General features: G+C 43.1%; 1 protein-coding gene across 2 annotated transcripts in view; it reads right to left on the bottom strand.

Moving 5' to 3' along the window:
• The window catches only part of LOC124804818 (protein kibra), a 200890-nt gene that overhangs the window by 15101 nt on the left and 160920 nt on the right, over positions 1 to 24869 (bottom strand). Inside the window, exons 1-5 of one of the 2 annotated variants that reach the window (XM_047265157.1) lie at positions 5523 to 5635; positions 5311 to 5419; positions 3680 to 3839; positions 478 to 736; positions 25 to 173 (exon numbers count right to left, since the gene is read on the bottom strand). In XM_047265157.1, the coding sequence (XP_047121113.1) occupies positions 25 to 173; positions 478 to 736; positions 3680 to 3839; positions 5311 to 5419; positions 5523 to 5603 (758 nt within the window). In that variant the 5' untranslated portion in view covers positions 5604 to 5635. Of the gene's footprint in view, positions 1 to 24; positions 174 to 477; positions 737 to 3679; positions 3840 to 5310; positions 5420 to 5522; positions 5636 to 24869 lie in introns of those variants that run through there. The other variant, XM_047265156.1, reaches the window with a different exon arrangement.

Here is a 24869-nt window from a genome sequence, read left to right on the forward strand (position 1 = left end):
ATGGGTATAAAATTTGCTACCTACCTGTCCTTATCAGATTCTGCTTGTCCTGGTTGCACTTTTTCTTCCAGATCTGCTAGTTGATGCTGAATATGCTGCACCCTTTTCCTAGCTTCATCGTACTGCAACCTCATACGAGCCATTTCTGCTAGTCTTGTACCAATTGGCATCAGCTATCATGTAAAATAACAATGTTAACAAATTAAATTAATGTATTGTACCTAATCAATGAAATAGTTGTACTTTTTTACCACTATCAATACTAAAATATTTCAGCACGGGTATTGTCATTAATTTTTATAAAAGCATTTAGCTGTCTAAGTCCCAAACTTATTCCTAACACTCAACGAGTAAATCTAAGGAAATAATTAAAAATCAAGTATCACACAAAGCAATGACCCTGAAACCATGAACACTGCTAAATGATATAAAATTAATGCATGTTATTGAAGGTATCTAAAGAATGTTCTTGTGTACCTCTCCTGACAGATCGGTCTGTGAAGCAGTACTGAGTTTTTCTTGTGGCAAACTTAGCGTAGAAGCATCTGGTGAGCTCTCACACAGCTGAAGCCGAGTTAGGTCGTCCTTCAGTTTTGCAAGTGACTGCATCAGCTCTGCCTTTTCCTTCTCACCCAAAGAGAGAGACTTCTGGATATTTCTTAGTTCAGTCATAATTGCTTGAGCCTCTGTAATGTTATAGCAGCCTCCTTCATGTGAGCTCAGTTTCTGCTCAACACTGAAATGAAGAGACAGACAAATTTTAGATTGTTCAAATTCATAGCACATCAAAAATACATAATAAGATGTGCAACTCTATAATACAAACATTTCACTGAAAGGCCTTAGTAGTGTGGTCCTTCATAATACACATGGCATTTCTATTATTAAAATTTCATATTTGTGGGGATCCACAGCCTCCAGATATTTAATAAACTTGAACATGGTCCGTTGTAGGCTGTAACGCAATGTTTATTTAATCACGTGATTAGCTAATTTCAACTACCTGTCATTGTGAAGCACCCGTAAAACCAACATCGAAAAGCACTACATTGTCTGCATACATCGCCATGTATAAATTACACTTTACACACCTCACATTAAGATAAAACAAAGCATAATGTTTTATTAATGTGAGGTGTGTAAAGTGATATTTATACATGGTGATGTATGCAGACAATGTAATGCATTTCCATGTTCGTTTTACAGGTGCTTGACAATGACATTACCATCTACTATGGACCATGCTCACATTTATTAATTTCTGCTATTATGGTAAGTTTATAACATCAACACATTTCACTTAATTTAGCTTTTAAACTTATCAACATTGTATTTTAATGAAATGAAAGAAATGGATATTAAAAAAACTAACAAACAGGTGAGTAAGGAAATTCAAATATTTGATAATATAAACCAAATTTTGAGAAAAGACAAATGCATTTAAGAATACTGATAATACTACATCCCAAACAGCCATTTTCTGGCAGAACTCTGCCACGCAGTTCACATGTGAAACTTAGGTCATCAACATAATCTAATGTGATGGAAGAGATGCCAGTTTTGAAGATGAAAGAAATTATCATGATCGGTATTTGGTCATCAAGGAGAGAAGAGGTTGCAGCATAAAGTTCCTAATCACCACACTGTGTGACAGTATCCTGAATCACACTTCTAATTACCTTTCTGTGACATCTTATGGAATAAGGCCTTTTGACACTTCGTGATCCATGTGTCAGGTGGAGAAATTAAGCTTTGTGGCCCTCTTGATGTCATTCCTTAGTAGGGTATGTGCCAGCAACACCTTATTCTCTTCATCATTAAAATGCAAATACTTCTCTGCACCCAGTTATTGGTAATCATTCAAAACAAATATCCTTAAAGATTCAACTTCTGTCATCATGATGTGAAGGGATACCACTTGGTGTGAAGAAAAGAAAATGTTTCCAAGGTAATCAAACAAGGCTTCTGCATTTCCCAGTTACCAATGCCATACAACTCTTTATTTACTATTACACAAATTTTGCTGAAAATTTGGGAGATTAGCTCATGCAACAAGAAATGAGGGTTGTTAGAGCTGATCAGTCTCCTCCTATTTTCATAAGAGTGATGTGTGACTCTCAACAGACAGCACTCCAGCAGCTTCTTCTCTTGTGTACCTGCCTTTCAGCAGGTATCAACTGGACGCACTGCACTTTCCTCCGACCTGTGCCTTTTCCTTAACCTGCTGGTGACTTTGTCCACTTTTAATGTCATCTGGCTTTCTGTGTCATATTATTCTTCTCCCTCTCTTTCCTGTACTTTAATGACTTTTCCTTGCAGGATATTGTTGAGACATGGTTTAGCCAAAGCCTGGGGGATGTTTCCAGAATGAAATTTTCACTCTGCATCAGACTGTGTGCTGATATGAAACTTCCTGGTGGACTAAAACTGTGTGCTGAACCAAGACGCAAACTTGGGACCTTTGGCTTACAGGCAAGTGCTCTGCCAACTGAGCTATCCCAGCAAGACCCACGACCCATCCTCGCAGCTTTACTTCTGCCATTACTTTATCTGCTACCTACTACCTTTATGTACACACTATCAAAGTAAATTTCCAAATTTTTGCTACCTGATGAAAGAGGAAACACTAAACTGGCACACAAAACATTGCACTGATTGAATGATGTCAGACTTATTTTCTCCTCATTCATGCCATAAACAAAATTATGTAGTGATTATACAGGGTGCGACAGCGTTCATAGTAGGATACTAAAAACACACCATCAGACAGTAACTGTAATTTATTTATTACCTCTTATGTCAATCAATAGTTAAAGGTATGCCATTTACTAATGTGTAAGTCATTGTCCATTGCGTGGATTAATTTTTGAATATGACTCCTGTCAAATGATGCCCCCTCTGCACAACACATTCATCTAGGCGGCATTGGAAGCTTTCCATAACTTGGCATAACGTATTCCCTGGGACATTGCTGACAGCAGTTCTGATGCGATCCTTCAACTCAGGTATGGTGGAACAATGTGTTTGGAACACTTCTTGCTTCAGGTAGCCCAAAGGAAAAAGTCTGCACATGAAAGGTCAGATGAGAGAGGCAGCCAGGAAATGTCACCAAAACGGGAAAATTACTCTACCGGGAAATGTCTGTCGTAAGAAATCCATGTAAAATTCTGGCCACCATTCCTGAGTTGAGGGATCGCATCAGAACTGCTGTCGCCAATGTCCCATGGAATACGTTACGCCGAGTTATGGAAAGCTTCCAACGCCGCCTAGATGACTGTATTGTGCAGGAAGGGCATCATTTGACAGGAGCAATACTCAAAACGTAATCCACGCAATGGACAATGATTTACACATTAGTAAATGGCATACCTTTAACTATTAATAGACATAAGAGGTAATATATAAATTACAGTTACTGCCTGATTGTGTGTTTTTAATATCCTACTATGAACACTGGCACACCCGTTACTACTAACTAATAAGCCATAGAGCAAATTTAATAATGTAGATAACAATAATACTAGAATGAAAGTACCACTGACAATCAACAGAGCACAATATCACAAAATTATATTGACATAAAAAAGTTTATGAAGCAATAATGGTACTACGTACAGCCAGTGTTGACAATATTATGTCTCAAAAAGTGCTGACTAAGCTACGATTATTTGGTACTTACGAAGAGAGTGTTTCCACTCCTCTCTGGGTGCAGTGCATCTCTGCACGTATTTGTTCCAGCTCTCGTTTCAATCTGGAAACCCTGTTCCGAGCTAGTGCCACATCCGACTTCAGGAGGTCCGGATCATACTTTGTGCTTAAACTGCTGGAGCTGGAGCACACTGTGAAAACAAGGAGTTCCAGGTTATGCTAAACACAAACACAGTGTAAGCAATAAACTACATAAAGAATAAAATAAATGAAATTGGAAGAAAGGCACTACTAAATATGCAATGACAAATGTCAACCCTTTGGAAATGAAAACTTATTTCTCAGAAAGACCCACTGGGAAGGAAAAATTAACATACACAGTAAAGTAACAGATAAAACTTTAAAGAAAATGTAGCTATTTACAATAGGACATTAAGCACTATATCTAGCTGTAGAAATGAAAATTAAATAAACACACATGCAAAGACAACAATAAGAGATTTTAAACACACTAAAGGTGTATGATATAGTGACAGAGAAATTAAATTTAAGAGATGAAAGATAGATGAATGTAGTGTGTGTGTGTGTGTGTGTGTGTGTGTGTGTGTGTGTGTGTGTTTTCTGACAAGATGAGTGGGGAGAAAAAATGAGCAAAGGCGTATCTGAGTGTCAACAGACAAAATCTGTGAAATAGGGTTTCAATGGGTTGTTACTGTGCAGGGGATGGAATTCTGATCATACCCCATTCCTTCTAGGGCACTCAGCTGGTATGTTGGAGTCATAATTTATTCTGGTCTTGAAATTTATATCCCAATTTCTGACAGTATTAAAACTTGTGAGCCTGCTCATTCAGGGCAAGCCCCTGCTCACCACAGTTTAAGTGAAAATAAAGATTTCTGTGTTAGTGAATGAGCTATCTGTCTGAGTCTGTCAGAGGTGTAAAATTTGGTGCCCAACTCTAGCTCCAATAATATTTGCAATTTGGGAGGGAGTGAAAGGGGCGGGGGGTCAAATGTGAGTTAGAGAGACGATCAGGTATGCACCATTACAATAATGTCGTGAACAATTTGGACCACTAATAGCACCCTTGGAAGTCTGCACTAGATACAATGGCAGTTGTGTGTTGCCTGTGGACCACGATTGTTACATCTCGAGTACACAACACCGCAAAATAACATCGAATTCGTAAAATGAAAACATTACTTCTAGTAGCATCCTTAACTGTATCGTCCCACAAATGATCATATTTGCAAAGTTAAAAGAAATAGTGATGAGTGAAAGAAATGTGCCCAGTATTACGTCAGTAATCGAATCTCGAAAAAATTAGATACCTCAAAAGCATTGTTGATAAAGTTGGAACACACCTGTTTTGGCATGCAGTTATGCCTAACGCAGGGAGCATGAGAGGGGGGGGGGGGGGGAGGAGGGGCGGGTCAGTAATCCCTCCCAATGTTCACTGAAGGCCACGTGTCTAAACTGAGGAATGTGCGTCGGCCTTCTGACGCAGCGCTCCATTCAGCTGGCCGGATGGACACTTCGAACACCGTTCTGTGTGTCGTAAACACAGAAGAATGTCACGTCGCCCTCGGTTCGCTCACTTGCACTCAAAGCAACTCACTGTTTGAGACGTCGCGACACGAAGAGAAAGTTTTGAGTACTTACAGCTCGTCCGCGACGTGTTCAATGTGGTGAGGACATTGTGCAGGTGGTTGTACTCGTCCTGCGCCAGGTACAGCCTCTGCTGTTTGACGTCGTAGATCTCCTTCTTCGCCTGAAAAAGAATGCGAACAGCGCATTAGTGATGACAACACGGAAAACTGCAAAAATAAACAAACAGGCTGCTAGAATGTCGCACAGTGGTGGGCAAAACTGACAGCGGGATCGTCCTCGTCGTAGAGGAGGAGGTCCCCGCGGCAGCAGTACGGGTAAGGCGGCGTGGGCCACACGAACAGCATGTCTACGCGGCTGGCGTTGTCGCCGCTGCGCTTCCCCTGCGGCTACTGCCAGGGCCCGGCCCGCGTGCTTGCGCTGGCCGCTGCCAAGGCCTGGGGTGGCGGAGGGGGGGGGGGGGGGCATGGATCGCTCGCTCTACAGGCGGGGGCCGGGTGGGGCGGCCCTGGTACCGTCCGTTCCAAATCCTGCAAGGAATGCACTCCGCATTCCAACGACGCGTCGGGGAGGGGGGGCGGCTCTTCTTCCTCGGGCAGCGGAAACTCGCGCACTCGCCCCGTCCCCCGGCCGCTTCATACCAAACAACTCGTCACGAATACAACGCGAGGGGCTCTCGTCGTAAACTATAAAAAACTATGCTGAGCTTGATACATCATTGTTGTTACCATATTTTATCGTAGCTCGTAGACTATTATCAAGAGTCAGTTCAATCACTTGGCGATGAGGCCTCTTTGAGTTGGCGTGCAACGTAAGATCGCTGCAGGTTTTTTCCAGTTCTGTACATCTGGAGCTTCACGTTGCCAACGGAATCCAGCTGTCATTCGCTAGTCTCCGTCCTATCTGTTCGAAGGTATTCCATTCGGTGTTTTTTGATAAATTGGGCCAAAAACGTCCGAGGGGAAGGCCACCAGACAGATGGGGCAGAGACTTGCCAAAGACAGCCTGGATTCAACTGGAAAGTGTGGAAGTGGAAAAGTTCTAAGTGTCAGTATTTTTCAAAAACGTGTATCAGTGCTATTGTGTTGTCGGTACTCTGTTGCATGTCCCTGGACTAGTTCCAAGCGTCAAATCGCGGAGAAAAATGTTTCAAAAAGGTTGTTAGTGGAAGGCATATGGTCTTTGTAACGAGCAATGCTTCCCTCAGGAATTCCAACTGTTGATCCAATACATAAAATTGTTGCTGAATAGAAGATGTCAGTGCATTCAAGACCAGCCGTGTTTATATGTTGCAAAACAGAAGAATTGAGTTGTGTGAGAAACAGAACGCATATCGAAAAAATTTTTCATAAATTTAATTTAATTATTTGCTTACCAAATAATGTAAAAGAAATGAGAAATGATTTTCTACTAGTTACAAAATATTTCTGCTCCATTTATGTACTTGTATTGTAACAAAATTCAGTGTCTCTGTATTAATGGCACCTGGAGCCAAAACTTTCTTATTGGCACTTAGAACGAGTCAGTTTCCCAATGTGGCACTTAGAACGTTCTTAATAAATTATTTATTTTCTAATTTGCCCCATTATTTATTGCAGTGTTGCGGTGGGCAGCATAATTCTGTCGGGCCAATCATTGGGCGTCCCAGGGAGTAACATTCTAAAATTGCCAAACAAATACAAGGTATACAGTGGATTCTAAAGCCATGGTACTGTCCTACTGCGGCCAGCCAAGTAATGCTAAAACTGGCTAAACGAAAGGTGTAGCGGGTAGCGGAATCAATGGAAATCACTTCTAGAAGTATATGAGAATTCCGTTAATTCAGCCTATGATAGGAGTAGACATTTCCTTTTGAGCTCCATTTTGAGGAAAAATGTAGAATGTCATTTAGATGCGGCCTATTTAAATTGTCGGTATTATGTACTACAAATAACGGACTTGTATTAGAGTTCACCTCAATTACTGCATAACATTTGACCAGAAAATTTATTAATCGTAATTATACATATCACTTTTCATTGCTGTTAAAGTCAGACCGAATAGACTTGCTCAGTTTTCTTGTAATCGTGCCGCCACATCGTCAGAGCATCAAATGTGCAGCAACAGCAAGTCAGTGCAACGAGTCGTTCGCGTAAACGTTTTGAATCAGCGTCCGAAATTTGCGCCATTTTAATTAATTGGCGTTAAATGTACTCAAGACTGTCTTTTTATGTGCACCATGGTGCCATCTGACGATAAAATCCGAGGCTTACGTTTCTACTACCTTTGAACGCTGTAGTCTACCGCGGAGTTTTGCGGAGTGAGTAAAACCATCCGCGAATGGGAAGGAGAAAGCAACACCTTCTAACAATGGTAAAAAAGCAAACGCTGTTCCTCATGCAACTGCACTACATGGATAGAAAGGATATACATTTAGGGCATCCCTCTCAACATGCGGTAAACAATACTGGTATGTTTGATTTTACAATTATTACCTGAGACTGGTGTCTTATCGGGTGCAAACCAAATTAAAAATCTAATAATAATAATTAAGCATAATAATACTAAGTATGCGCTCTATGACCAGTGAATAATGACCGTGCAAGATCTGAATGTGCCTTCTACGCTGCGTTGGTGGCAGAGTTGTATTGAGATGTTGCTAGACGTCTTGCACTCCCTGCGACGAGGTTGAGTGCAATAAAGAGTACGATGTCGATATGAAAGTGCTGGTGATACTACGAATGGCCGAAAATAAATTGCCCTTATGGTGCTTTTTTAACAATTTATGCACAAGTCTATTGTTTTTGAGTGTCAATACTGACCTACGGTATAATTTTCAACATCCGTTAATATTGTTAAAGGTGACTACTATAACCAGTCTAATGTAAATTGTATCATAATGAAATTCCGCTCACTCAATCCGGTTTCTGTTTCCCGCATATTTTCATATGTAACCTCGGGTGGTAGGGCAATAAGAAATAACTCTTTCTGTTTTTAAGGCCTGATGCCAAAGCTGACCAAGAACTGTGCCGGTGAGTGTCGAGGGTAGTGGTCCGAGTCTGCAATGCGTCAAGCGATTTAGCGTGTTTTGGAAGGCTCAGTGATCGAAAGGGCTGCTGGCGATTGTCTTGATGTTCCGAGAACTATAATGCAAAAGAGACTGATATCATCGTAGGGCCTCAGCAGTCATCTATGACACCTCAGACACTGTTTCTTAAATCAACGTTTAAAGAAAGTTACGAAGAAATGTTTGTAACGCACACGAGAGATTTTGATTTCAGGTTAAAGCCGCTAGTTAATATTGAGTTTCAAAACCTGGCTTACGATTTGGCAGAAAATTTCAAACTGCTTACAGATAACCTCGGTCCACAAGTTGAAAGGTTTCTTAAGCAGCTGTTTTTTTATTATCTTGTACATTTTCTATACAAACAGATTAATTTGTTTGTGTACCACAAAAACACTTTTTTATTGAGAAACCTATATTTTTCTGTATGACCAATACTACACGACGCTTTTCTTAACATCTAGAAGTTTAAGTCTCAGAAAATATTTTTTTGCTGTGTGTAGATTTGGTTAGAATGTTTTTTTTTTACACCAAAACAGATGTTCAAGTGGAGGATTTACACAGTTATACCATATTTAAAAACAGCAACAAAAATTTTATACCAGTTCTGGAGTAAGTATCCCATACTAGACGCCGTTTCCCTAAATATATGTCTTACAAAAACCAAGTGAGAATTCCAGAGTCACATCCATACATATTATAAAAATGTATGCATGTGTGTGTGTGTGTGTGTGTGTGTGTGTGTGTGTGTGTTTCATATCTCCTCCCAAACTACTGGAGCGACTTCAACCAAACTTCCATACTTGGTGGATATATCCTTTACTGTGTTCCATCAATCACTGTGGGGGTAAGGATCACCTGCCTAGCATAGTTCAGGAGATACGACGCCATAAAAAAATTATGTGCGTGAAAAACTGCCGCATCATGCATGATGTTTTAATACATTTATTCTGTACTACTAAGGCATTCGTACAGGCGAGGAAATCCCGGACACCTGACAGCGCTTTTGATAGCTTTCAACTGCGAAGCGCAAATGTCTTGACAGCAGAGACAGTAGCGGTTACAGAGGTATGACGACACATTACTCATTGAGACGTTTACAAAATCGCGTTGTAGCCTCGCAAAGTAGCTGCGCCCAGCTTACAGGAACTGTACTGGATCATGTTTCTTGATTGGGATGTTGTACTTATACATTTCAAACACAGTTCCTTTTTTTCGTGTCTAATAGAAAATTGGCGAAATGAATATCCGTGCAATGCCAAGTTTGGCTGTTGCAAACTTCTCCGTCTTTTAGAGGGGAGTGAGTACATAATATGAACAGGAACGCGTGTCCGGAAACGTGTCCAATGACGCTACACAGCGTCAAAGTTATAGGCGCCGGCGCCCGTAAATGTATGTATGTACAGGGTGATGATGTCATCAACTTTCAAGGACGATGGAGAAGGATAAATGTATCAGTTTGAGGTAAGGATCCCTGTACCGGAACGAACGAATCGAAAGTCAAAAGCTAAAACCGTTCTGATACCTCTGACAGCGGAACATATGTACCGGTACTGTTGTTGCTAAGATTGTAGGGAAGGAGATATGGACCAAGACAAGAAAAGAGGTATAGTAAAAACGAGCTCTAAAATGCATATCTTAAGAGCTATCAGCACTTGTTCAATAGTGGAGATGTGTTTCACACTAGCGAGGATGAAGAAGTGCTCACAGCTCCTCAGGTATACAGTGTAGAGCCCATATGTAATGGACATTTTTTCCTTGTTTTGTCCATACTACCACCTCTGAAAGTTGCCTACTCTACATATTTGGCAACAACACTACCGGTACATGTATTCCACTGTCAGAGATACGATTTTCGATTGTAACTTTCGACTCGTTTGTTTCCAAACCAGCGACCATTACCTCAAACTGATACATTTACCCGTCTTCATCGTACTTAAAAGTTTTTAACACCATCGCGGAATCACCCTGCTTATTATTCATAGATTTACAGGCGCCTTTGCCTAAAACTGTGACGCTCTGTAGCGTCGTTGGATGACTTTTCCGGACATGGGTTCCCGTTCAAAATTTAATGTTTTCGCCCTCCTCTACAAGCCCTAGAAGTTTGTAGCGGAAATTTCCGAAACCCTGTATACTGTATCTCTGTAGTGTCTCTAAAATTGTCAAAAATCTGTTCTTAATTTTTAATGGGGTCAAGTTATGGTTTCTCCTGAAACAGGCCAAACTTTCGCGCCTAGAATGTTTCATACCGGAAAACTGACAAGTACACCTCTTTGTGCAGCGGAAATGATAACACAGTGGCAGACGACAGTGCCAGGATTCCACTGGTGTATTGGTGGTGGGAGGGGTAAATGCCACTGTCAAATATTGTCTGTCAAATGTCGACCATCTTGTATCGGACTATAACTACGGTACTTTTCAGACTGCCTCCAGTGTAGGTGGCGACTACGACAGGCATCAGCCATCCCCTAGCCCTTCACATACAAAACGTCAACAAGACTTTTCATCACGCATGGTCGCCAACCACTTCCATATCTACATCCATACGCTGCAAACCACTGCGAAGTGCACATAGCAGAGTGTACGTCCCATTGCACCAGTTATTCATGTTCCTTCTCGTTCTATTGACGTATGAAGCGCAGGACGAATGATTGTTTGAATGCCCCTGTGCGTGCTATAGTTATTGTAATCTTGTCCTCACGATCCCTATGTGAGCGATGCATAGTGGGTTATAGTACATTCCTAGAGTTATCATTTAAAGCCGGTTCTTGAAACTTTGTTAGTAGACTTTCTCGGGATAGTTTACATCTATTGTAAGATTCTGTACGTAAAGTTTCTTCAGCAACACTGTAGCACCCCCACGGGTCAAACAAACCTGTGACCATTCGTGGTACCCTTCTCTGTAAACGTCCAATATTCCTCGATAGTCCTATTTGGTTCGCGTCCCACACACTTGAGCAGTATTCTAGGATAGGGCGCACGAGTTATTTGTAAGCAGTCTCCTTTGCGCACTGCACTTCACCAGTAATCTACCAGTAAACCGAAGTCTATCGCCTGCTTTACCCACGTCTGTGCCTATGTGACCATTCCATTTCATATCCCTACAAAGATTCCAACTTTGACTCATTGATATTGTAGTCACAGGATACTACGTTTTTCGTTTTGTGAAGTGCACAATCTTACATTTCTGAACATTTAAAGCTAGTTGCCAGTCTTTGCACCACTTTGAAATCCTATCAAGATCTGACTGAGTATTCTTCATTCAGACAGTACGTCGTTACAGGTAACTACATCATTTGCAAAAAGTCTCAGGTTGCTATTAATATTGTCCGTAAGGTTATTAATGTACAACATAAACAGCAAGGGTCCCAACACACTTTCCTGGGGCACAACTGAAGTCACTTGTACATATGACGATGACTCTCCATCCAAGATAACCTGCTGCATCCTCCCTATCAAATAATCCTCAGTTACAAATTCTGCTTGATATCCATTATGACGGTAATTTTGACAATAGGCGTTTATGTGGTACTGAGTCAAATGCTTATCAGAAATCAAGAAATACTGCATCTGTCTGACTGTCTTGTTCCAAAGCTTTCAATATGCCACGTGAGAAAAGTGCGAGTTGTGTTTCACATGATCGATGTTTCGACTTGCTGTCTAATTCCGCCACAGTGCGTACGGGATTCCCCCCCCCCCCCCCAATGGTTTCTCAGAAGTGTCACGTGACCATGCAGCTGAGGCGTTCGGGTCAATGATTAGCTGGCATGAACGAAAGGTGTCTGTGGTGGTCCCAGCGGTGAAAGGACGTCAAACGGGGAAGATAAGGCGCAACAACAGTTGCGTGAATCCGAAGCCAGGCGCCCGCCGGGCAGCCGCCCGGAGCTGGATGCTCGTAAAAAAGCTGGCACGCCCATCGAGGCCCCGCTTTTTGCGTCCTTCCGTTTTCACTGAGGAACTCGGGATGACCTGCGAGCGCGCCACGCCGTGCCCCGGGCGGAGACCCAGGCGCGGAGAAATTTATGCCGAGCTGCCGGCTAAAAGAAAACCGCCGTCTATACCTGCGCCGCCGCCACCGGCGTCGAACGGAAGCTGGCGGCCAATTACCGTGGCCGGTGCTACCGTTTACGAGCCTTCTGCCAGCGCCTGCACTTGCGCCCGCGGCGCGGCGCGGTGCAGGACCCAACAATTAGGCAGCCGCCCAGGCCCTCCGCTGGCTATGTCCGCTCTTCAACAATTACGTCTACGGAAGCCGGTACCTTGGAAATATCGTCTTTTACAAGAACAATAAATCTCTCGGGCACGACCGAATGTTCTACATCTACATGGATACTCTACAAATCACATTCAAGTGCCTGGCAGAGGGTTCATCGAACCACCTCCACAATTCTCTATTATTCCATTCTCTTATAGCGCGCGGATAGAATGAACATCTACATTTTTCCGTACGAGCTCTGATTTCCCTTATTTTATCGTGGTGATCGTTCCTCCCTATGTAGATAGGTGTCAACAAAATATTTTCGCATTCGGAGGAGAAAGTTGGTGATTGGAATTTCGTGAGAAGATTCCGTCGCAACGAAAATCGCCTTTCTTTTAATGATTTCCAGCCCAAATCCCGTATCATTTCTGTGACACTCTCTCCCATATTTCGCGATAATACAAAACGTGCTGCCTTTCTTTCAACTTTTTCGATGTACTCCGTCAGTCCTATCTGGTAAGGATCCCACACCGCGCAGCAGTATTCTAAAAGAGGACGGACAACCGTAGTGTAGTCATTCTCCTTAGCGGGTCTTTTACATTTTCTAAGTGTCCTGCCAATAAAACGCAATCTTTGGTTAGCCTTACCCACAACATTTTCTGTGTGTTCCTTCCAATTTAAATTGTTCGTGATTGTAATACTTAGGTATTTAGTTGAATTTACGGCTTTTAGATTAGACTGCTTTATCGTGTAACCGACGTTTAACGAGTTCCTTTTAGCACTCATGTGGATGACCTCATACTTTTCGCTATTTAGGGTCAACTGCCACTTTTCGCACCATTCAGACATCTTTTCTAAATCGTTTTACAGTTTGTTTTGATCTTCTGATGACTTTATTAGTCGATAAACGACAGCGTCATCTGCAAACAAGTGAAGACGGCTGCTTAGATTGTCTCCAAAATCGTTTATATAGATACGGAACAGCAAAGGGCCTATAATACTACCTTGGGGAATACCAGAAATCACTTGTTTTACTCGATGACTTTCTGCCAATTACTACGAACTGTGACCTCTCTGACAGGAAATCACAAATCCAGTCACATAACAGACGATATTCCATAAGCACGCAATTCACTACGAGCCGCTTGTGTGGTACCGTTTCAAAAGCCTTCGGGAAATCCAGAAATACGGAATCGATCTGAAATCCCTTGTCAATAGCACTCAACACTTCATGTGAATAAAGAGCTAGTTGTGTTCCACAGGAATGATGTTTTGTAAACCCATGTTGACTGTGTGTCAATAGACTGTTTTCTTCGAGGTAATTCATAATGTTCGATCACCATATATGTTATAAAATCCTAACGATATGGGCCTATAATTTAGTGGATTACTCCTACTACCTTTCTTGAATATTGGTGCGACCTGTGCAACTTTCCAGTCTTTGGGTACGGATCTTTCGTCGAGCGAACGGTTGTATATGATTCTTAAGTATGGAGCTACTACATCAGCATACTCCGAAAGGAACCTAATTGGTATACAGTCTGGACCAGAAGACTTGCTTTTATTAAGTGATTTACGTTGCTTCACTACTCCGAGGATATTTACTTCTACGTTACTCATGTTGGCAGCTGTTCTCGATTCGAGTTCTGGAATATTTACTTCGTCTTCTTTTGTGAAGGCATTTCGGAAGGCTGTGTTTAGTACCTCTGCTTTGGCAGCACTGTCTTCGATAGTATCTCCATTGCTATCGCGCATAGAAGGCACTGATTGTTTCTTGCCGCTAACATATTTCACATACGACCAGAATCTCTTTGGATGTTACGCGAATGAAGGTTTCCACGAGGCGTCAGTGCAATAAAATCTTCTCGGGTTTCTAGCAGCGTCAACGCTCAGTGTGTCCGTGATATTCCGGAAGGCATGTCCGAACATGGAAACAGAGAGGCATTTCTTCCGAAACGTTACGAACACACTGCCGACTGATGTGAAACGGAGCTCATTACTTTAGCTCTAGCTTACATTTCTATCTGGAATTGTGTTCCGGAAGTTCACCTCACAAAGCAGAGAAACAGTTTACTTTGTCTAGGTTCTGGAGTTTAACGAAAATGAAAATACCACTACGAGAACATGTATACGTACAATGAGATGACAAAAGCCATGGGACAGCGATACGCACATATGCACATGACGACGGTATCGCGTACTCAAGGTATAAAAGGACAGTGCATTGGCGCAACTGTCATTTGAACTCAGATGATCCATATGAAAAGGTTTCCCATGTGATTATGGCCGCATGACTGGAATTAACAGACTCTGAACGGGGAATGGTAGCTGGAACTAGAGGCATGGGACATTCCATTTCGGAAATCGTTAGGGGAGTTCAATATTCCGAGACCCACAGTTTCAAGAGTGTGCCGACGGCCATCACTTAAGGACCGAGAGCAGCGGCATTTGCGTAGAGTTGTCAGTGCCGAAAGACAAGCAATACTGCGTGAAATAACCGCTGAAATCAAAGTAGGGCATACGACGAATGCATCCGTTAAGGCAGTGCGTCGAAATTTGGTGTTAATGGGCTGTGGCAGCAGACGACCGATGCGAGTGCATTTGCTAACAGCACGACATCGTCCGCAGCGCCTCTCCTGGGCTCGTGACCATGTTGATTGGACCCTAGGCGACTGGAAAACCGTGGCCTGCTCAGGTGAGTCCCTACCTCAGCTGGCAAGAGCCGATCGTAGCGTACGAATGTGGTGCAGACCCCACGAAGCCATGGAGCCATCTCCACAACAATAGCGTGATGGAATGGACTGGGTCCTTTGGTCCAAATGAACCGATCATTGACTAGAAATGGTTATGTTCGGCTACTTGGCGACCGTGTACAGCCATTCATGTACTTCATGTTCCCAAAACACGATGGAATTTTATGGATGACAATGCGCCATGTCAATTGTTCCTGATTGGTGTGAAGAACATTCTGGACAATTCGAGGACAATTCGAGCGAATGATATGGCCACCTACTGAACATCTATGGGACACAATCGAGAGGTCAATTCATACGCAAAATTCTGCATCGGCAACGCTTTCGCAATTATGGGCGGCTATAGAGTCTTCATGGCATGGGACTTCCAATGACTTGTTGAGTCCTTGCCACATCGAGTTGCTGCGATAAGCCGGGCAAAAGGAGGTCCGGAACAATATTAGGAGCTACCCCCTGACTTTAGTCACCCCTGTGTAACTGGTGCATTCGACGAAAGTAAGTGAATCGTTAAATCACACAGTCTCAAAGTGAATCCATTTTATTGAGCAGCAGCAGCTTTTATTTTTTTTTTTTTATTTCGGGTAAAAGTAACTTTTGTTCTGTTAACATCAAATCTGCTCTGCTAACGTACTAAATGAAATTAATGATTAACGAAGTGTTCATTTCTGGAAAAAATGGTTAACTTTCAGACTACGAATCCAAAGTCTGTGTGGTTCAGTCCCAAGTCAACCTTAGGATTTTTTAATCACTCCTTTCATATTTGTCATTCTGTTAATATGGAAAAAACTAAGTTGTATCTTGGTTCGGAGTCTACCTTAGACTGTATGTATCCTCTTATGCTGACTGGATTATGCTGACTGGATAAGCCAGATCAAAGGTATGCTGACTGGATAAGCCAGATCAAAGGTCGGAGATAGAGAAGCGAGTCACTCACGCAACTTAAGTGGTATTCAACGAGTTGAATACAGACCTACATTTTTTTAATTGAAGTAAAAAATTATTTGACTAAGTGAGAATTTCCATTTCAATCACGAATGCCAGTAAAATTTTTTTTAAATCACTTTTCTCTTTATTTCCATTTTTTTTATTATTTGTGACGTAACTATAGCTGTAAGAAAGCGTATTATGAGAAATGCTTTCAGTTGAAAACAACGTGCTTCGCCCTGTAGCTTCCTTTATGAACAATGACATGTGATTTTACTAACATTACATGACTGTTGTTTTCATTGGATCCCGGCAAACGTTATACATTGCATAATTGCAATTCGTTTTAAGCAGGATTGATGCAAAACAGGAACGGAGGAAGCAGCGAATGGATAAACGTGAGGGTAAGATTCAAAGAGAAAACTGTTGTGTAGATTTCGCGAGGGTATTCATACTGTCATGTCTTCTATGATTTTAACTGAACAGTCGATGAACACTTTAAACAATAAGTTGTATCAGCTAATTTCAAAAAATTATTACGAATGTAGGTATTGCGAATATCGACACAACTTCCGAAGAAAGAGTATCGTGTGACGCTAGGATAGGGTGACCATTTCATTTTTATTAAAAAACGAGGCATTTTAAAAAGTTTACAAGAAAACCTTCAACTGTTATGGAAAAACGGAACAAAAAATGTTCTGACAAAATTTTTAATGGACACAGAAGTTTGTCGTTGCATCACGCATTCAGATGAACCCAAAAGACTTTTTGCAATTATTCTGGTGTACTGTCACCGTATTTTTCGGTTTTATGTACTTAATCAAGAAGTACATTTTCTTTTGAGATTTTGACATAAAAGTGAGGAAATGATACCTCATTAAAGTGTGTTTTGACAGCGAGCAAAGTCTTCACCGTTTCAATCCACTGTATTAGTCTTCAGGCTGCTTGTCACAATGGAACCAATCGAAAATACATATTAATATGAATCAGTATCACCATCAGTGCAAAACATTAACAGTAAATAAACAAAGCCTGTAGGGCAAGTTGTAGAAGTGGCGCTCCCCAGCGTATATATTTGCGCAGTAAACTGCTAGCGCAAAATACCTTGGCCAAGCGGAATCACAACAAATCGGGATGTTTGAGCGGCCGGCCGGGATGGCCGAGCGGTTCTAGGAGCTACAGTCTGGATCCGCGCTATCGCTACGGTCGCAGGTTCGAATCCTGCCTCGGGCATGGGTGTGTATGATGTCCTTAGGTTAGTTAGGTTTAAGTAGTTCTAAGTTCTAGGGGACTGATGACCTCAGAAGTTGAGTCCCATAGTGCTCAGAGCCATTTTTTTGTTTGACCGTCCCAAAAAACTGTCGTGACAGCGGAACTTTTTTTGTTTTTAAGAAAGGAACTGTCCCGATAAAAACTGGACGGATGGATATCCTACGCGAGGAGTGATTGAAAACCCGCCTCTCGTCTCCGCCCAAGCAGAGTCGATGAGAAGCCGCGCCGGCGCAGTGCACACACAACCTACAAGTGTTTGGCCTTCCGCGGCCACAGGAATTTCTGGCACTCCTCCAGGAAATTCCCTTACAAAATCGCCGAGCGACGGCATGTCCACAATGGAATGCAGCCGGTCATTCAAGTTCTCGCCGCAGTATGCGCGTCTAAATCGGTCTCCTCGTCTTCGCTGTCTCACCGACTCCTTTACTACGTCGAGTTGATTTCGGAACCGTCTCGAACACGAAGGCAAACAATTGGATTACTCGCACTTGTTTCAAAACATCTGCGATTCGCTCAATTTGTACGTACAGCGCCGAAACAATGTGCTTACTACCAAAAATGTGCTTACTACCTTCATGAGTCGATGAAACGGTGATAAACTCTCTCTCTCTCTTTCTCTCTGCTATTCAGGCCGCATAAAATGCGAAATATTCGTTCTATTTTTCCTGTACATGTGTTCTTCACAATGGACAAATGTGTTTTTCATGAAATGCGATGCTATATTACACCATTGCTTCTTTTTCTTTTGTTGGGTTCGGTACCAAACTCGGTAAAAACTGACCCTCTATACGATCGCTTTGTTGTCAGTCAGTCAGTCAGTCACTCTGCCTGTCCGTCTGTTAAGGACAGGCAGCCACATCAAGTTGAAATTTATGTCGTATATTAAGATCTGCAGTCCCTGGGAGGTGTAAAAACATTAAAGCTTCTACGTCAAAGCAATCAAAAGATACGATCATCTGTGTCACACCTTTTGTTACTCGCGCTCATCATGCTAACCTTTCGAAATACTTTCTGTTGATCTAGACTCATGAAATTTGGCAAGAAGACAGGTTTCACTGTACAAGTAAAGGAAAAAAATCTGAAAACTGTTGAATTGTAATTATATCACATACAAAATGTCCTTCTGCCATTGGAACTTACACTGCGTTTGTCATCCGCCAAAAGCATAATAGAGAAATATTACTGCTTGCAAACATGTTTTAGGTAGTAAATTAAAAAAATATTGTATTAAATATTCTCTATCTACAATATAAACTGAAGTCTGGTGATCGCTTCTTCTCCTTATTTCCTGGATAGTCTCTTTAAGCACTGTAGAGATTTTCATACCGTCTTCGAATTCCCGGGAACGTCTCTTGCCAGTATCGACACCGATAATAGTAAAAAGTCGCAAATTATCGATCCCCGGGATTGGTGTCGCACTTGGCCAGTTTTTTTATACTGAATTGCACACAATCTGAACACGTAAAAGTTCATTTATGGGAAAAAATGAGCTCCCAATTTACATTCGTAATCTTATTTCGAGCCCAAACATCACATTCTGTCTCAAGACCTGCACAGAAGAAACAGCGGGAAAATGGTACTTTCTTTCGCGACATATTCTGTAATGAGTTGTCGTGTTGTGGTATAACGGTGCTTATGGCACTCGCCATAAACGAGCGCTGTCGAAACCGAGAGCGAACGTGGCAAACTGTGAACGTTGACTATGTGCAGCATATCATGACGTGATGCTGTTTTCGAAGGCGCGAAGGAAGTAAGTAAATAACATCCACACAATTATAGACTGAGCAGTTCTTCGTACTAGACAAATTTTGAGGAAAGATTGGCTGCGGTTTGGCAGAATAAACATTCTGGAACTCGCCTGAAGCGACTTAGGGAGCCAACGATAACCATAAACTAAAACAGGAGGACTGATATTTGGAACCCATTCCTCCTGTAAGAAAGTCTGGTGACTTGACTACCGCTCTCATGGAGTGGTCATCGGTTCGACAGTGGTTAAACTGGTCGCATTAGCTGTATATTAAGTTTGTGAAAGCTGCAAGTCGACAGGAATTCTCCAGAATTGAATGAATAGTACACGAAGAGAAAACAAAAATTGGATTTGACCCACAAGCTGCCTCTGCTTGTGTTGGGTGAATAAGTTGTGGGCAGCTGAGGCACTTTACAGGTGGTGCACTGTCATCAGTGTCTTGCAAAATGTTCAGCAAGAACATCTGCGACAGAATACGCCACACGGTTAATTTCTTAACAATTCTAACTGGAGGGAACGGGTGGCCCCTATGCAGTAGGACTTGCGTACAGTGACACTGCTGTCAAAACATATCGAATTCCGCATGCGGAAACAGTGGAACGACGAGAAACAGTGTAACGACGAGATCCGGACAAGTGGTAATTCCAGTAATGGGTACAAAATGTGCCAACGACAACTTCCTATATCTATTGCAGTGACTTTGCCTGGAGTTCCTGCTCGAGTAGTTGAATACGTGCCAACGCTACGCGTATACTCAGCGAATAGCATCACCAATCACACTGCAGCCATGGACTGTGCGGCTGGTCCCGCCGAAGGTTCGAGCCCTCCCTCGGGTATGGTTGTGAGTGTTTGTCCGTAGGATGATTTAGATTAAGTAGTCAGTGAGCTTAGGGACTGATGACCTTAGCAGTTAAGTCCCATAAGATTTCGCACACATTTGAACAGTTTTGAACCAATCACACCTTCTATTAGTTACAACTATTAATCAAACAAGATCACTATATGACAGAAGTTATGGAATCCGTAGACGATACCAATCAATTAGGGAAGTTAAGAAATCCTAGATCACCCTATCGTTAATAGACCAGAGTCTATATTTTTACAAATCAACGTATACCGTTCGGCACTCTTCGAAGCAAAGCGGACATTGCTTCAACACTGGGCTACCATTTTGCAGTCGTGTCATCGTTTGGGCATGCACCTATTTGGTCTACGCTTAACAGCAGTCAGATTAACAAGGGAGAGGCATCGCGGAACATCCCAAAAATTATAATCCAACACCTCTTTCATTCAAAGTCATAATGTATGATTTCCTTTATGCAATTCGCAATGGAAAAAAATTAGTATTACTCTACAAATTAATTGCAAGAACTCTTTTTTCCGGTAAGTGGGTATTAACACGAAAAAAAAACTTTGATAACATAGACCGCTATTGCAATTTTTTGCCATTTCTTTATACGTCTGCGGCCGGCCGAAGTGGCCGCGCGGTTCTGGCGCTGCAGTCTGGAACCGCGAGACCGCTACGGTCGCAGGTTCGAATCCTGCCTCGGGCATGGATGTGTGTGATGTCCTTAGGTTAGTTAGGTTTAACTAGTTCTAAGTTCTAGGGGACTAATGACCTCAGCCGTTGAGTCCCATAGTGCTCAGAGCCATTTGAACCATTTATACGTCTGCAGTGCAGTGACCGAGCGAGGTGGCGCAGTGGTTAGCACGAAATCGCTCCAGGCAAATGCCGGGATGGTTCCTTTGAAAGGACACGGCCGATTTTCTTCTCCATGCTTGACACAATCCGAGCTTTTGCCCCATCTCTAATTACCTCCATGTAGACGGGACGTTAAACTCATTTATGACATTGCAATTGTAGATCAGATTGCGAAGCATGCAAAGGAGCATAAAAAACACACTTGCTGTCACACGTATCCTTTCTTTAAGTACACATTGCACATCGAGTCCTAGGTGTCCTTCGTAAGACCTACTCCTTTTTTTTTCTCATGTATAAATGAACCAAAGTTCACATACGAATGTAGCCCCGCGGTCCGAATTTCACCGCGTATTGCAATAAATTGCAGCTTTCCGCCTACTCCATACGTTTGTGTCTCTAACAGAGAGTACGCATAGTAGGCAAAGCCTACTGTATTAGTGTATGGTTTTGATTTTATGTTTGCGGTATAAGAGTTACTTACTTTATACCATTACGTAGTTCATCGCAGCCTCCAATTTCAACAATCGGAGCACAGTTATGCTTACAAACTGAGTGCTTCTTGGGGCTTCTTTAGATAAAAAGTTACAATGTAACGTATTTAAGTACGCTATTCGATCAAAAGTATCCGGACACGTTTTAGCGGACATCAGTATGGAGTATGGCCACCCTTCACCTTTATGACGACTTGTACTCTGCTGGGGACACTTTCAGTCGGGCGTCTGAAAATCTGTGGAGGAACTGCAGTCCATTCTTCCCAAAGGTGCGAAACCAGAGAAGGTGGTGTTGGACTGCTGGGGTCTGGAGCGAAGCTGACGTTGTAACTCGCCCCAAAGGTGATCCATTGAGCTCACGTCGGTACTCTGGGTAGGTCAGTCCATTTCAGGAATGTTAATGTCCACAAAGAAATGCCTCATAGGTGCTGCTTACGACAGTGTGCACAGTCCTCCTGATCCAAACATTCATGCTCACCGAACTGTTCCTTATTATACACAGTACTGAGTGACGTGAAATGTGTTCATGTCCTTCGGAATTTAGCGTTTTCTTAAAGGCGATAAGGCCACATCGTAACCACGAAAATCACCCAGATACCGTAACACCACTTCCTCCGTATTGCACTGTTGGCACTGCACATGATGGCAGGTAAAGTTCTTCAGGCATTCGGTGAACCCAAACCCTTCCATCGGATTGCATCAGGATATAGCCTAACTCATCATTCCAAATCACTCGTTTCCTAATGGCGTTGCTCTTTACACCCCTTAACTGTCGCTCAGCACTGACTACAAAAATGTGTGACTCATAAGGAGCTTCTCGATCAATAACCCCGTTCTTTTTTATCTTCCGTTCACAGTATTTGTGATAGCTGGACTGCTGGTAGCACACTAGAAATCACGACTGATTCCTTCCGCTAATTTCATGCGACCTTTTACAACCACATTTCGCAATGGTCGACGGTCCCTGTCCGACAGTACGTGGGCTCTGCGCTGGTCTTGGTTTAGCTGTGATTTTTCCTTCGCATTTCCACTCCACAATCACATCACCAACAATCGCCTTGGGCAGCTTTATAAGGGTTGAAATATCTCTAGAGTATTTGTTTCAAATGGTTCAAATGGCTCTGAGCACTATGGGACTTAACTTCTGAGGTCATCAGTCCCCTAGAACTTAGAACTATTTAAACCTAACTAAGGACATCACACACATCCATGCCCGAGGCAGGATTCGAACCTGTATTTGTTTCTCAGGTGACATCTAATGACTAGTCAACGTTCGAGGTCACTGATCTTTCATGACCGACCCATTCTGCTGTTACTGCACGTCCACAGACAACACAATACACCCCGCCACTTTTTATACTGGCGTCCCGCCTCTCGTGACATCTAATGGTCAATACTGTATCAGTCATGGGTTTCCGGATGCTTATGTTCGGATAGTGTACATATACAATGAGGTGACAAACGTCATGGGATAGCGACAAGCACATATACAGATGCCGATATTATCGCGTACACAAGGTATAGACGGGCAGGGCATTTGCAGAATATTTGCAGTTCGACGTATGGGGCATTCCATTTCGGAAATTGTTAAGAGAATTCAATATCCCGCGATCCACAGTGTCGAAGAGTGTGCCGAAAATACCATGTTTCAGGCATTACCTTTCACCACAGACAACGCAGTGACCGACGGCCTTCACCTAAAGACCGAGAGCATCGGCGTTTGCGTAGAGTTGTCAGTGCTAACAGACAAGCAATACTGCGTGAATAAACCAGTATGACGAACGTATCCGTTACGACAGTGCAGTGAAATTTGGCGATCGTGGATTATTGCAGCAGACGACCGACGGAACTGCCTGTGCTAACAGTACGAAGTCGCCTGCAGTGCCTCTCCTGGGCTCGTGGCCATATCGGTTTGACCCCAGACGTTTTTGGTTAGAGCTGAAGGTACGGTTCGAGTGTGGCACAGACCCCACGAAGCCATGGACACAGGTTGTCAACAAGGCACTGTGCAAGCTGGTGGTGGCCCCATAATGGTGTGGGCTGTGTTTACATGGAATGGGCTATGTCACTGACTGGATATGGATATGTTTGGCTACTTGAAGACAATTTCAGCTATTCACGGAATTCAAGTCACCCAAACAACGATGGAATTTTTATGGATGACAATACGCCATGTCACCGTGTCCCAGTTGTTCGCGACTGGTTTGAATAGCATTCTGGACCATTCTGGCGAATGATTTGGCCATACATATCGCCCGAAATGAATCCCATCGAACATTTTTGGGATGTAATCGAGAGGTCAGTTCGTGCACAAAATCCTGCACCAGCAACGCTTTCGCAGCTGCGGACGGCTATACAGGCAGCATGGCTCAATATTTCTGCTGGGGACCTCCAGGGACTTGAGTCCATGCCATGTCGAGCTGCTGCACTAAGCCGGACGAAAGGACGTCCGACACAATTTTAGGAGGTATCCCATGACTTTTGTCACCTCATTCTTTTGTACATAGAATGACGGCCGAAGAGCGGATGGCTTCAGTGAAGACTGAACAGGCTGTCAGGCTGCTCCACGAAATGAAAAAAAGAAATGTTTGATTTCTAAATTAGTTTCCTAGTATTTCACGATCCATTCCCCTTTTTATTTTCTTTCAAACATGATCTGATCTTTCTCTCTCTCTCTCTCTCTCTCTATCTATCTATCTATCTATCTGACATCAATCTTCCCCTGAGATATTACTCGCATTCCTCCTCTTTCGTTGTTTGGTATGCAGACTTGGCTATCAAGTACTGCTATCTCACTGTTTGGGAAATGACATCTATAGGAGCCTCGAGGTATATCAGAGATATCGCCAGTCGGCAGAGCGTATCTCCACCTCATACGGGGCAATAAGATACAACAAGTACTCCCCCTTGGAGCTCCGCCTTCTTTTTGTGATGTACACACGGCGATGGGATAGACCGCGTAGCCGGCGGCCGCACGTAACCTTGATAGCCGGCCGGGTCCGGCTGCGGCGCTCCGCGCAGCGCCGGACCGGCTCGGGCCGCCTCGCCCGTTTCCGTGTGGTCGCTATGCGCCCTGCGTAACACAGGTAGCGTCGGCGCCGGCAGGCGGGCGCAGGTGGCGTGGAGGGGAGGGGGAGCGCGTGGCGCGTGGTGGGGGCCGCTAGCTCGGCCGCGCCGCGCCAGGATATAAAGCTATGCTATGCCAGAACTGTGGCCCCGTTGCCAAACGCTTCCTCGCGCGCGGTACAGTCGCGTCTCTGCGCCAACGGACCGTGAATCCGCGCTGGCGGTGGAATACCTCACAAACAGAGCGAACTTTTGAAGATTCCATGCGGCAGTCGTCATCAGTCATAGGCAACTTTCGATTTAGAACTGGAAAATACTCCTAGAAATTTGATAAAAGAATGTAAACGTCCACAGTATTGTCTCCGTATATTAGCGATGCATTTTAGATTTTTTAATGGGGGTCAGAAATTTCCTTAA

This window comes from Schistocerca piceifrons, chromosome 7, assembly GCF_021461385.2.
Source record: "Schistocerca piceifrons isolate TAMUIC-IGC-003096 chromosome 7, iqSchPice1.1, whole genome shotgun sequence".
Taxonomy (NCBI): domain Eukaryota; kingdom Metazoa; phylum Arthropoda; class Insecta; order Orthoptera; family Acrididae; genus Schistocerca; species Schistocerca piceifrons.